Consider the following 13256-nt stretch of genomic DNA (forward strand, 5'->3'; position numbering starts at 1 on the left):
TTTGGGGCCAGACAAGCCAGGTTCAAACCTCAGTTCTGCCACTTCCTGAGTGCTCTCAAACAAGTCTTTTCATCTCTCTGAGCCTCAGTGTGTGTATTTGAAAACTGACCACAACCATCTACTGCATGCTTTGCTCTGTGGCTTCAGAGGGGTCATGTGTCAACACGCCTTTAAACTACAGAGTGTTAGTTGTTGTTAAACACAAGCCATAGGCCACACTGGCTTCCTGAGCTGTCTCGTGGCAGTATTAGCAGAGGCAGCAGCAGCCACCTTTCTGATCCAAGAAAAGATGCCATTCTCTCTTTCTCTGAGCCAGCAGACACCTTAAGTCACAGCCCCTCTCCCCTCGCAAGTCCTGCCCACAAGCTGGGAACGGAGCTCCTCCCTGGCTGCCCAGGCAGGAAAACAGGAAGCAGCCACCACCCTGCCGGGAGGTGGGGCTAACAAGTTCTCTTTCCCAGGTGGGCATCTCTCCAGGTCGCCAACCCTCCTTGATGCAGGAGGAGAGCTGGCCGCCAGCCCACTGCACAAGGCTGTGCCCGCTGCCACACCCAGGTCTCCGCCACACCTCGCCTTGAGGTAGTGGAATAAGTGGGCCAATGAATGGGGAGCAGAAAACGGTCTTCATCAGTGCCTTGCAGAAGTGCCAGACAGGAACCCTTTCAGTGCCCAAGTGGGGCAGGGAATCTGATCTCCCGGGCCATAGGGACACGCCCCATCCTTCTTAACGTGCGGCACCAACTCTTTATTTTTATTTTTTTAATTTTCTTTTTCAGAGATGGGGTCTCTGCACTCCAGCCTGGGAGACACAGTAAGACACTGTCTCAAACAAAAAGGGAAAAAAAAAAAAAAAAAAGGACAGGGACCAGGCACCAGGGACGCTGATGGTGCCACATCAGGCAGGGTCTCGGGGGAGGCAGCAAAAGTTTTTGAAAAAGGACAGTTATAAAAGTAGTTGTTAGTGAAGAAGGAGTGTGGTGGTGGGGGGGAAGCGGGGTGAAAAACTACCTATGGGGTACTATGCTCACTACCTAGGTGACAGGATCGTACACCAAAACTCAGTGACATGCAGTTTACCCATGTAACAAGCCTGCGCATGTACCCTCTGAACTTAAAAGTTGAGGGAAAAAAATGCAGAGAAAACAGAAAAAAAAAAAAAAAAACCCACAAAATTCTAACAAGTGAATAAAAATAAAAAACTGGAACAGAACAGAAAATAAAAATAAAAAAGCATTGTTGGGCCAGGTGCAGTGGCTCAATACCTCAACAATTTGGGAGGCTGGGGCAGGAGGATCGCCTCAGGCCAGGAGTTTGAGACAAGCCTGGGCAACATAGTGAGATCTTGTCTCTACAAAAAAAAAATAATAATAATAATTAGCTGGGTGTGGCAGCACATACCTATAGTCCCAGCTGCTCAGGAGACTGAGGTGGGAGAATCACTTGAGCCCACGAATTCGAGGCTGCAGTGAACTATGATTGCATCACTGCATTCCAGCCTGGGCAATACAGCAAGACTCTATCTCTTAAAAAACAAAAAAGCTGCCAGGCACGGTGGCTCATGCCTGTAATCCCAGCACTTTGGGAGGCCGAGGCAGGCGGATCACCTGAGGTCAGGAGTTCGAGACCAGCTGTGGCCAACATGGTGAAATCTAGTCTCTTCTAAAAGTACAAAAATTAGCTGGGCATGGTGGCGGGTGCCTGTAATCCCAGCTACTCAGGAGGCTGAGGCAGGAGAATAGCTTGAACTCAGGAGGCAGAGGTTGCAGTGAACTGAGATTGTGCTACTGCACTCCAGCCTGGGCGACAAGAGTGAGACTCCGTCTCAAAAAAAATAAAAAAGAAGAAGAAAATCGCAGTGTTGCATTTGAGGGACACTCTGTCCAGGACAGACGATTTAGAGGGCACGCAGGATGAGATGACAAAAATACAGGCAAGATGTAATAAGAACAGGAAATGCAAGAAACACAGGATGAATGGGTGAGACAAGTCTCACAGAGGCACTCAACAGAATGCGGCTGTGAGGGCAGGAGGGAGGGACGGATCAGAATTGACACCAGAAAGAAGGTGGGGACCACTGTCCCACCATGGGGCCACCCGAGGCGGTACAGTCGTCCACTGGGAAGTGGTCACTCATGCTGGGAAGTCAGGAGGGAGATGCAGGGAGTCAGTGCCACAGAAGTGAGAACAGAAACCATCAGACAGAGGTGAGGGCAAAGGAAGTGGACAGCAGGTAGAAGAGAAGTGGGGTGAGGACAGCGGAGAATAGCTATCAACCCCTGAAAGCCTCAATTTCCTCCTCTGTAAAATAGGATTTTTTTTTTTTCTTTGAGACAGAGTTTCACTCTTGTTGCCCAGGCTGGAGTGCAATGGCGCAATCTCGGCTCTCTGCAACCTCTGCCTCCTGAGTTCAAGTGATTCAGCCTCCTGAGTAGCTGGGATTACAGGTGCACGCCACCACGCCCGGCTAATTTTGTATTTTTACCAGAGACAGGGTTTCTCCATGTTGGTTAGGCTGGTCTTGAACACCTGACCTCAGGTGATCTGCCTGCCTTGGCCTCCCAAAGTGCTGGGATTACAGGTGTGAGCCACCGTGTCCAGCCTAAAATAGGAATTATAATTCATACATGTGTTGCAAGGATTGAAAAGAGTGGCTCGTGTAAGGCCTTTACCACTTGCACACAGTATGTGGGCAGTAAATTTTTCTTTTTTTTTTAGAGACAAGGTCTTGCTCTGTTGCCCAGGCTGGAGTGCAGTGGCGTGATCTCGGCTCAATGCAACCTCCCCACTTCCTAGGTTCAAGTGATTCTCCTGCTTCAGTCTCCTGAGTAGCTGGGATTACAGGCACGCACCACCACGCCCAGCTAATTTTTGTATTTTTAGTAGAGAAGGGGTTTCACCATGTAGGCCAGGATGGTCTCGAACTCCTGGCCTCAAGTGATCCACCTGCCTCAGCCTCCCAAAGTGCCAGGATTACAGGCATGAGCCACTGTGCCTGGTCAGTAAATGTTGACTATTACCATTACCATCACTGGGAAGAAACTCAGGACAGTACAAAACCAGGGACCAAAAGAGAGCTCTTAACTTCCTTCTTACGTTTTCAATACCCAGTAAAGGAGCAAGGCGGGGGAGACAGAAGGTCACAGAAGTTTAAGAAGCCAGCTCTGGGCCGGGAGCAGTTGCTCCTGCCTGTAATCCCAGCACTTTGGGAGGCCAAGGCGGGCGGATCACTTGAGGTCAGGAGTTCAAGACCAGCCTGACCAACATGATGAAACCCCATCTCCACTAAGAATACACAAATTATCCGGGTGTGGTGGCACATGCCTATAATCCCAGCTACTCCTGAGGCTGAGGTAAGAGAATCACTTGAACCCAGGAGACACATGTTGTAGTGAGCCGAGATGGCGCCATTGCACTTCAGCCTGGGTGACAGAGTCAGACTCCATCTCAAAAAAAAGAAAAAAAAAAAAAAAAAAGAAGCCAGCTCTGATTGTCAAGTAAATGGAAAAATGGGGTTAACATGCAGCTCTCCTTGCAAGAAGGCACCTGCTCAGACTTCAGGCAAGGTGTGACTTCTTTGTGCACCTGCTCCACAAGCAGAAGCGGGAGGGGCACCAGGTTCAAGGCTCAGGGTGCTACACAGCCTGGCTCTGAGCATTTGCATTCCCAAAGAACAAACCTGACACAGATGCTTCCAACCTGCAAGAAGCAGGTTTAGGGTCATCTTGGTTTTCTGAGTATAACCAGAATCAACTGAGCCACCCAAAGTCCGTGGGGTGCCAGGGGTGTGGGAACCCATCAGGACCCACAGTCACCATCTTGATTGCGCATGAGAACCACCTGGGACTTTACAAAGTGTCAATGATCACCCCATATCAGTGAGACAGAGTCCTTATGCAGGGGGCCTAGAGAAACAGTATTTTATTTTATTATATTATATTTTATTTTATTTTATTTATTTTGAGACGGAGTCTCACTCAGTCGCCTAGGCTGGAGTGCAGTGGCGCGATCTCGGCTCACTGCAAGCTCCGTCTCCCGGGTTCATGCCATTCTCCTGCCTCAGCCTCCCAAGTAGCTGGGACTACAGGTGCCCGCCGCCATGCCCGGCTAATTTTTTGCATTTTTAGTAGAGATGGGGTTTCACCGTGTTAGCCAGGATGGTCTCGATCTCCTGACCCCGTAATCCGCCTGCCTCGGCCTCCCAAAGTGCTGGGATTACAGGCGTGAGCCACTGCGCCTGGCCTTATTTTTTTTAAAGAGCTCTCCAGCCAGGGTTGAGAACCGCAGATCTTTCTAGCTCAGCCCTAAAATTTTTTAGCTGCTGAACAAAGGCTAAGCATCTGCTGAAGATCATGAGCAAGAGGGCAGAAGTACCCCCAACGTAAACACGAAAGAAAGGAACCTGCCATTTGGTTGTGAAGTCCTGGCTTCTCGGTTCACTCACTGTGTGACCTTGGACTAGTCACTTAGCCTCTCTGAGCCTGAGCTATTAAAATGAAATCATAGATGTAAATCACCCAGCATGTTCCTGGTACCCATCAGGCCCTCAATAAATATTTGTTTCTATCTCTTTCTCTCTAGGATCCAAGGCTCTTCTCAACACAGGATGCATTAAGATCCTTTGCTCTGACGTATGCGCCACCCACAGATTTTTTGTTGTTGTTGTTTCTGGCTTTTATTTATGTATTTTTTTTTTTACAGGGTCTGGCTCTGTCACCCAGTCTGGAGTGCAGTGGTGTGATCCCGGCTCACTGCAGACTCAACTTCCTGGGCTTAAACAATCGTCCTCCCTCTGCCTCCCGAGTAGCTGGGACTACAGGCAGCACCACCATGCCCAGCTAATTATTTGATTTGATTTGATTTTTTTGTAGAGACAGGGTCTCGCTATGTTGCCCAGGCTGGTCTCGAACTCCTGGGCTCAAGCCATCCTCCCACCTCAGCCTCCCAAAGTGCTGGGATGATAAACATGAGCCACTGTGCCTGGCCCACCCAAGGAGACTGAGACTTTCTAAAGGTTTGTTCCCACCTCTGTGTCTTTTCCTCTAATCCCAGAACTCACCTACTGCAGAGCACTGTTGCTCAAACATCAGCATGCACAGACTACCCGGTGCTCTGGTGAACATGACAGGCCCTGATTCAGTAGTTCTGGGTGGTGCCCGACATCCTAATGGCCCTGGTAATGCTGGTGTTTCAGTGCCTGACCACATCAGAGCGCCAAGGCTTGTCCAGGAGCCGGGCAGCGGCCAGTCTGCCTCCCGGCTGACTCACAAGCCCCCTAGAGCTGGTCTCCTTATCTTACTCATCTCTGTGTCTCCTCCACGGTATGTGCTACTAAACGGATGTGGAAGAAATAAACAAACCATGGAGAAAACCATTTTCCAGCTAAGTAAAAACAGACGGGTTATTTTATTTGTCCTGTGATTGACAGCCCTCCTGGCTGATTCTAGAATTGCCCTCTTGGCTGGTGGGAGGACAGTGTGGTCGAACGGGCCTGACACTTGGAACCTGGAGTCCTGGTTTTTAATCCTGGCCCTTCCACTCACCCGTGGGATGACCCTGGGCAAGTTACCAAGCTCTTTGAGTCACGATGTCCTCATCCATAAAATGAAAATGATAATGACTAACCATCGTGTGGTCCCAATGATGGCTAGAAACATGCTTTATAAACTGTAAAGTACTCCTGATAAGGTCTCCTTATTACGGCTGGTTTTTTATGAGGGCAGGAAGTACTTTTCACTTCCCTGAAGCTTGAAGGTGGCTTGTGATGGATTGGGTGGGGAACACACCAAGGGTCTGGTTGGAGATGGGGGCAGTGGCTGGGCCATCAGGCAGGTCAGTGGTGCCTACTCTAGCAGGGACAGTGGCCAGGTGAAATGTGAGGACGGTGCAGGAGAGTTGAGGAGGCAAGGCTTCCTGGAGGAGGCTGGCAGGAGTAGGGATGCAAGGCTGGTCTGAGATTATAGATGCCAGGACAGAAGAAGGCAGGCAGAGCAGTGAGAGTCTTTTGATGGGCATGCTGCCAGGCTCTAGACTGGGTATGTAGGAGGCAAGGCTAGACCAAGAGCGAACCTGGAGCATTACGAGAAAACATCAAGTAATTATAGGTCGGGCACGGCGGCTCACACCTGTAATCCCAACACTTTGGGAAGCCAAGGCGGGAGGACTGCTTGAGCCCAAGAGTTCAAGACCAGCCTGGGCAACACAGCGAGACCCCATCTCTAAAAAAAAAATTTTAGGCCAGGAGCGGTGGCTTACACCTGTAATCCCAGCACTTTGGGAGGCTGAGGCAGGCGGCTCACCTGAGGTCAGGAGTTCGAGACCAGCCTGGTCAACACATGAGACCCTGTCTCTACCAAAAATACATAAAATTAGCTGGGCGTGGTGGCGCTCGCCTGTAATCCCAGCTACTCGAGAGGCTGAGGCAGGAGAATCACTTGAACCCAGGAGGCAAAGGTTGTAGTGAGTCGAGATGGTGCCACTGCACTCCAGCCTGGGCAACAGAGTGAGACTCTGTGTCAAAAAAATAAATAAATAAATAAATTTTAAAGGTCAGCTAGGCATGGTGGCATGCTCCTGTAGTCCCAGCTACTCAGGAGGCTAAGGCAGGAGGATCACTTGAGCCCAGGAGTCCGAGGCAAAACTGAGCTATGATCGTGCCACTGCACTCCAGACTGGACAATAGAGCGAGACCATCTCTTAAAAAAAATAAATAAAGCAATTATTAATATATCCTGTGGCCCAGGGCTGAACTATCCACCTAGACCCAGGGTTCCCTTGCTGACCCCACTCACCACTAACCATGAGATTCAGGATGTAGGCGAGAGCAAGACACAGACCTGCCCTCAATAAGCTCAGCGTTCACTGGGGGCCACAGAGAGAAATGATGCCAGCACAAGGTCACAGGAACTAGGAGAGGTCACCAGCCCTGCTATAGTTCAGAGGAGGGAGTGGCCAATTTTGCCCCTCTCTCTACCCCAGCCAATGCGTCTCCACTGCACCCGCTGGGAAGTTTATCTGCCTAGTCTAGATGTTTCTTTATTTATGTTCCTCCATCACTGGAATGCCCCATCCTCTCCTCCACCCAGCAAACGCTAACTCCCGCTAAAAGATGTGCTTCAATCCTCGGGGAGGGCTCCCAACCCCAAAGCCTGTGTTTTATCCACATGCTCTTGGTAATTATCCTACTACCTAATACCACATCTATCCGTCTAAGGAAAACTTAATCACAGCCTACTTGATAGATCACGCGTCTGCTGTCTCGGGTTCGTCTCCCCAGGCAGATTGTAACAATAATCACTGAACTAGTGCTCCACAGTTTACAAAATGCCTTCAGGAATATGGCTTCATTGAATCCGCACAAGAAATCAGCCAGGTAAGTATTATGTTTATTTGACAATAAGGAAACTGAGGCTTAGAAAGGTTAGACAACTTCCCTGAGATCCCGTGGCCCGTATACACGCCCAGCTATAAGACTCAAATGCCTTCTAACTCCAATGCCAGCATCTGCTCAGTACTCACAGGCTGCCCGAGGCAGTGGGTAAAGGTTGAGACCACTTCCAGCTGTGTGACTTCTGGTGAGTTACTTAACCTCTCTGTGCCTCAACTGTCCCGAGAGTAAAATGTGAACCTCATCCGTTCTTGCCAAGATTTAAAAAGGTAATACAATGATGTCCTTAGAATAGTGCCAAACACAATAATTAGTTAGTTATTATTATACCTTGGCTGATTCTCATGGTCTCCTAACTCATTAAATTTTTTATAATTCATTTTTATATCTCATAATACATTTTTCCCCTTTTTTCCCTTTGCTTACCAAGCTCTGCAACCTCATGATACATTTGATAGGTAGTCATTAAACAAAATAATTTTTTGTAGATTGACTAACGTTGGGTTTTAGGGCTTTTCTTTTCTTTTCTTTCTTTCTTTTTTAGATGGGGTCTCACTATTGCCCAGGCTGGAATGCAGTGGCACACTCTTTGCTCACTGAAGCCTCAGGCTCCCAGGCTCAAGCAATCCTCCCACCTCAGCCTCCAAAGGTGCTGGGACAACAGGCATGTGCCACCACATCCAGCTAATTTTATTTTTTGGAGAGATGGGGTCTTACTATGTTGTCCAGGCCGGTTCTTTGTCTTTACTCTCCTACACTCCTAAAGAGTTTCAACACCAGAGGTTGGGTGCAGTGGCTCACACCTGAAATCCCAGCACTTGGGGAGGCTGAGGTGAAAGATCGCTTGAGGCTAGGAGTTCAAGACCAGCCTGGGAACACACAGTGAGACCTCTATCTCAAAAAAAAAAAAAGTTACAAATAAGAGTTTCAACATCAGAAAAATTCTCTTTTTCTGCTCCACTCTACCTCATCTCCACCCACCCCACCCAGGTCAAATCTGACCAATCACAAATGTCCCACAGAATGTAAAACACCAGAAAACACTGACCTAGACTCTCCTGTTGGGCCGTCCCTGGATAACAGGGAAACATACCACACATGGGTGGAAACTTTCACAAACCTAATTTCTTTCACTATTATAGGTCAAAGTCTTACGCATATTTCTCTGTTGCTCTAGTTTTTACTTATTTGAGACTCTAGAAGGAATGGGTTGTTAAAAAATAATATCTATTCATTTTCTTACGTCATTTATTAAAAGAAAAATAAAAAATAAAATAGGGCTGGGTGTCATGGCTCATGCCTGTAGTCCCAGCACTTTGGGAGGCAGAAGCAGGAGGATCACCTGAAGCCAGGAGTTTGAGACCAGTCCGGGCAACACAGTGAGACCCCCGTCCCTATGAAAATATAAAAATAAAAGGAATATACACACTGTTTCATGGAGCAAGAAGCCTCATGTGACTAGGAAGCTAGCGGAGGTACTAACATCCAAGACCAATGGAAAATTTCCTTCTTTTCAGGGGTCGGGTCCATGAAACCAGAGAACAAGCCTCAAACCCAGCTGGATCCTGGGAGGCAGAAGTGAAATGAAGTGAAGTGAAATGACCATTTCCTACTTCCCTCCTGGAGTAGGATAACCAGGTAGTGGAGACTCCCTGTTTCACACCATCCAAAAACACCTGCGTGGAGGCACTTCCTTTTTTCTTTCTTTCTTTTTTTTTTGTAGAGACAGGGTCTCACTGCTGCACACTGCATGAGGTTTTCTTTCTTTTCTTCACTTTTTTTTTTTTCATTTTTTTGTAGAGACAGGGTCTCACTCTGTCACCCAGGCTGGAGTGCAGCGGCACGACCATAGCTCGCTGCAGCCTCAACCTCCTGGCTCAAGTGACCCTCCTGCCTCAGCCTTTTGAACAGCTGGGACTACAGGCATATGCCACCACACGAGGCTAATTTTTAATTTTTTAAAAAAGAGAGGTGGGATCTCACTGTGTTGCCCAGGCTGGTCTCAAACTCCTGGGCTCAACTGATCCTCCCACCTCGCCGACCTCAGCCTCCCAAAGTGAGGGGAATACAGGTGTGAGCTAACGCACCCAGCCTCATTTTTAAATTTTTTGTAGAGACATGGTCTCACTATGTTGCCCAGGTGGGGGGCCAAATGTTTTCAGAATAAGAAGAGGGGATAAAGTCCCCTGGGGGTGAAACGCTTTATTCTTTCTTTTTTTTTTTTTTTTTTGAGACGGAGTTTCGCTCTTGTTGCCCAGGCTGGAGTGCAGTGGCACGATTTCACCTCCCAGATTCAAGCGATTCTCCTGGCCTCAGTCTCCCAAGTAGCTGGGATTACAGGCGTCTGCCACCACGCCCGGCTAATTTTTTGTATTTTTAGTAGAGACGAGGTTTCACCATGTTGGCCAGGTTGGTCTTGAACTCCTGACCTCAGGTGATCCACCTGCCTCTGCCTCACAAAGTGCTGGGATTACAGGTATTCTTTGAAAGATTCCATACACAGAACTTTCAGTCAGATTCCCACTGTCTTCTCTAACTAAAATCCCAAAGCCCTTTCCCTCCAACTGTGTTTGGGGGAAGTATTCCTTGCGCAACACACCAGGGGACCAGCCTCTGGCAAGGGGGGGCGCGGGGGGAGACCCAACTGGATCTTCAAAGGTTCCACTCTGAGCGCAAGAGTGTAGAACAAATCTGCCCCTCCAGCGTTGGCACTGGGATTAAAAGAAGCGTTGTACTCTTTGAAATGGATTTTACATACAAATGAACTGATGAACACCATCAACATGTCAGCTTAATTCAGTCCAATCAATACACCAGGCATTAAAAACTCGGAGGTAAAAATGGATTGTGGCTTTTTGTTGATGACACTGAGGAATTTTGGCCCCGAGCCCTGGTCAGGCAGGACAAATAGGGCAGTCTGCCTATTAGCTGTCAGGCACATCTTAGGGGATAAAACCAAGACCCCAAGTCAGGGCTCGGGGCACCATGGTCTCCACTTTAGCCCCCAAAGTAATTTTCCCACAAAGTGGCCACACTTTGCATTTCCTACATTCCTTTTCCCTGCTCCGACCCCTTCGGCCCGGCCTCAGAGTTGACAGCTGGGGCTGGCCAGAGCCAAGCAAGAGGCATCGAGAAAGGGGGATGCTAAGGAGTGGGGGGTGGGAGGGGATGTCAGTGCAACCAAGAAGTAATCGGAGGGGAAGAGAGGACGCCTCACCCTTCACATTGCCAGCCTGGCTCCCCCACTCTCTGACCCCACACTTGAGCCTCCAAGCGGCTACCGTGCGCTTCCCTTGTTTAGGGGCACCCCTTCCATTTCGCCCCTTTTCAGTTCCTTCCCCTCTCACCTCACCTTGGGACTCCTGCCCGGTCCCCAGCAGATCAGGCTCCTCTTGGCCGCACGCATCCTGCCATCTCCTCCGAGCCCGCCTCTGCCCTTCTCCCCAGGCCAGCTGGGGTACCCTGGGGTCTCCGACCTTCCTGGGATCGCCCAGATCTGCACACCAATGTCCCCGCTCGCGACCCCCTCGCCCCGTCCTCAACTGGGGCCTGCAAGACTCCTACTCCCTTCAAAGCCCCTCTCGGACACCGCGTCCCTCAGGGTGCCCCAGGGATGCCCCGGGGTCCCCCGTCCTCACCTGAGTCCGCTCGAAGCTCTCGCGCTCCGCCGCCTCCAGCCCCGCGCCGACCCCGCGCCGGCTCAGCACCTTGGGCAGCGGGTTGGGCACTTGCTTCATGGAGCTGGCCATCCGATCCATGTCGCCGCGAGTAGCCGAGTCAGGGGCCCTCGGCCGCCCCGGGATCCCCACGGCGCCGCCCGCCCCGCCCTACCCGCGGGGATCCGGCGCTAACGGTACGGCTCCCGCCTGCCATTGGCTATGAGTTCTGCCAGTCTTCCTGAGACCCCGCCCCTCGCCGAAAGGCTTCCCCGCCCGCCCCCGCCCCTTCAGGAGCCCCTCAGCTGGCTCGGCCCCGAGTAGCCCCTCGGGGCCTCGAGGCGCTTGGTGACTGGTCTGGAGTCGTGTCAGTCACCGTGGTCCCGCCGTTCCCGGCAGGGCTGGGGCGGGGTGAAGACGGGGCGGGGCCTGGATGGGGCGTGGCCTGGGCGGGCTGCCCTGATCTGCCCTCGCTCGCCTGGTCCCCGCCCGCGGGCCGCCCTCTCCTCCCCTCCGCCGCAGTCCCCGCGCGCCCCGAGCGCGCTGCCCTCCGCCAGGCGCCGCCCACTGCCCTGCCCGCTCGTGCAGGGGGCTACCCCGCGAGGGCCCGGGGCAGTGGGCAGGAATGACGCGGGCCGGGGAGTGGGGCCTCCCCCGGGGGAATCCTGGCCCGCCTACGAATAGCCCGTTAGCTCCTTCCGGGCCTGGGACTGGGGAGCGCCGGACTGGCCAGCTACGCGGCCGCAGCCCGGGGAAGCGCAGCCCCGCGGGCGGGCGCAACGTGGGCGCCTGGCCGGATCCGGCCTCAGTGGGTGGCCGCCCCCACCCAACTGCCAGGCTTCCCCGTCCTGCACCTCCCCATCCTGCTCCTGCCCATGCCTTCTGCAAGGATCGCAGAGCCCAGGTCCCGGAGCTCCAGGCTGAGTCCGCGGGCACCTCCCGGGACCTCCCTTCCAGACCTTATTAATGAACCCGTCAGAACTTATTTATTGGTAGAAAGCCCTGAAGACACTTTCTTTTTATCTTAGGCTCTGAGCCGCGCGTCCCATCCTGCTCAGACGTCAACCAGGGTGTCAGCAAGCAGAGAGAAGTGTGATGCTTAGCAGGAATGCTGGAGAAAGTTAAAAGTTTTCCATTAAACTCCAATTTAGGTGTTTCTTTGTTTGTTTGTTTCATTTGGAGTCAGTCTCCCTTTGTCGCCCAGGCTGGAGTGCAGATCATAACACACCGGGGCCTTGAGCTCCTGGGTCCTACCGATTTTCCTGCCTCAGCCTCTCGAGTAGCTGGTACTACAGGTGCACGCCACCACGCCTGGCTAATTTTTTTTTGCAGAGATGGAGTATTTCTATGTTGCCCAGATTGGTCTCGAACTCCTGGCCTCAAGCAAGCCTCCCACCTTGGCCTCCCAAAGTGCTGTGATTACAGACATGAGCTACAGCAGCCGGCATAAATGTATTTTTTAAAAGTTATTTGAAACTCAGAGTAATGAATGGCACCTTTAGGCATTACAATTTGGTGATTCAAGTGTGTGTGTGTGTGTGTGTGTGTGTGTGTGTGTGTGTGTTTTGTTTGTTTTAATTTGGCCAGGCGCGGTGGTTTGCACCTGTAATCTCAGCGCTTTGGGAGGCTAAGGCAGGTGGATCATTTGAGCTCAAAAGTTTGAAACCAGCCTGGGCAACATAGCAAGACTCCATCTGTACAAAAAAAGTTAAAATTAGCTGGGCGTGGTGGTGGTGCAAGCCCATAGTGCCAGCTGCTCACAAGGCGGGAGGATTACTTGAGCCAGGGAGGCAGAGGTTGCAGTGAGCAGAGATCGTGCCACTTCACTCCAACCTGGGAGACAGAGTGAGACCCCATCTCAAAAAATATATATATTATATATATATTTTTGTAGCGAGGGGTATGTTGCTGGGTTGCCCAGGCTGGTCATGATCTCCTGGGCTCAAGTGATCATACCACCTCAAAGCACTGGGATTACAGGTGTGAGCCACCCTGCCGGTCTGTTTTGTTTTGTTTTGTTTAATAAGACCATTTGGTAAAAATTCACACATTCAATAGAGAAGTGAAAGAGGGGTGGGCATTTGCCGTTACTAGGGAGACACTGAAGGCTTTTGCTCAGACGGGTACACTGAGGAGCTTGTGTTGTGGGGATGGATTATGGGGGCCTGATGGAAGGGGAGAAATCAGTGAGGAGACTAGTGTAGGTGAGAGATGAT

General features: G+C 51.0%; 1 protein-coding gene across 1 annotated transcript in view; it reads right to left on the reverse strand.

Moving 5' to 3' along the window:
- The window catches only part of HIP1 (huntingtin interacting protein 1), a 212302-nt gene extending 201097 nt beyond the window's left edge, over window positions 1-11205 (reverse strand). Inside the window, exon 1 of the mRNA XM_037990489.2 lies at window positions 11023-11205. Within this exon, the coding sequence (XP_037846417.1) occupies window positions 11023-11142 (120 nt within the window). The 5' untranslated portion in view covers window positions 11143-11205. The remainder of the gene's footprint in view (window positions 1-11022) is intronic.
- Window positions 11206-13256: the final 2051 nt, after the last annotated feature.

Source organism: Chlorocebus sabaeus, chromosome 28 (assembly GCF_047675955.1).
Source record: "Chlorocebus sabaeus isolate Y175 chromosome 28, mChlSab1.0.hap1, whole genome shotgun sequence".
Lineage (NCBI taxonomy): Eukaryota > Metazoa > Chordata > Mammalia > Primates > Cercopithecidae > Chlorocebus > Chlorocebus sabaeus.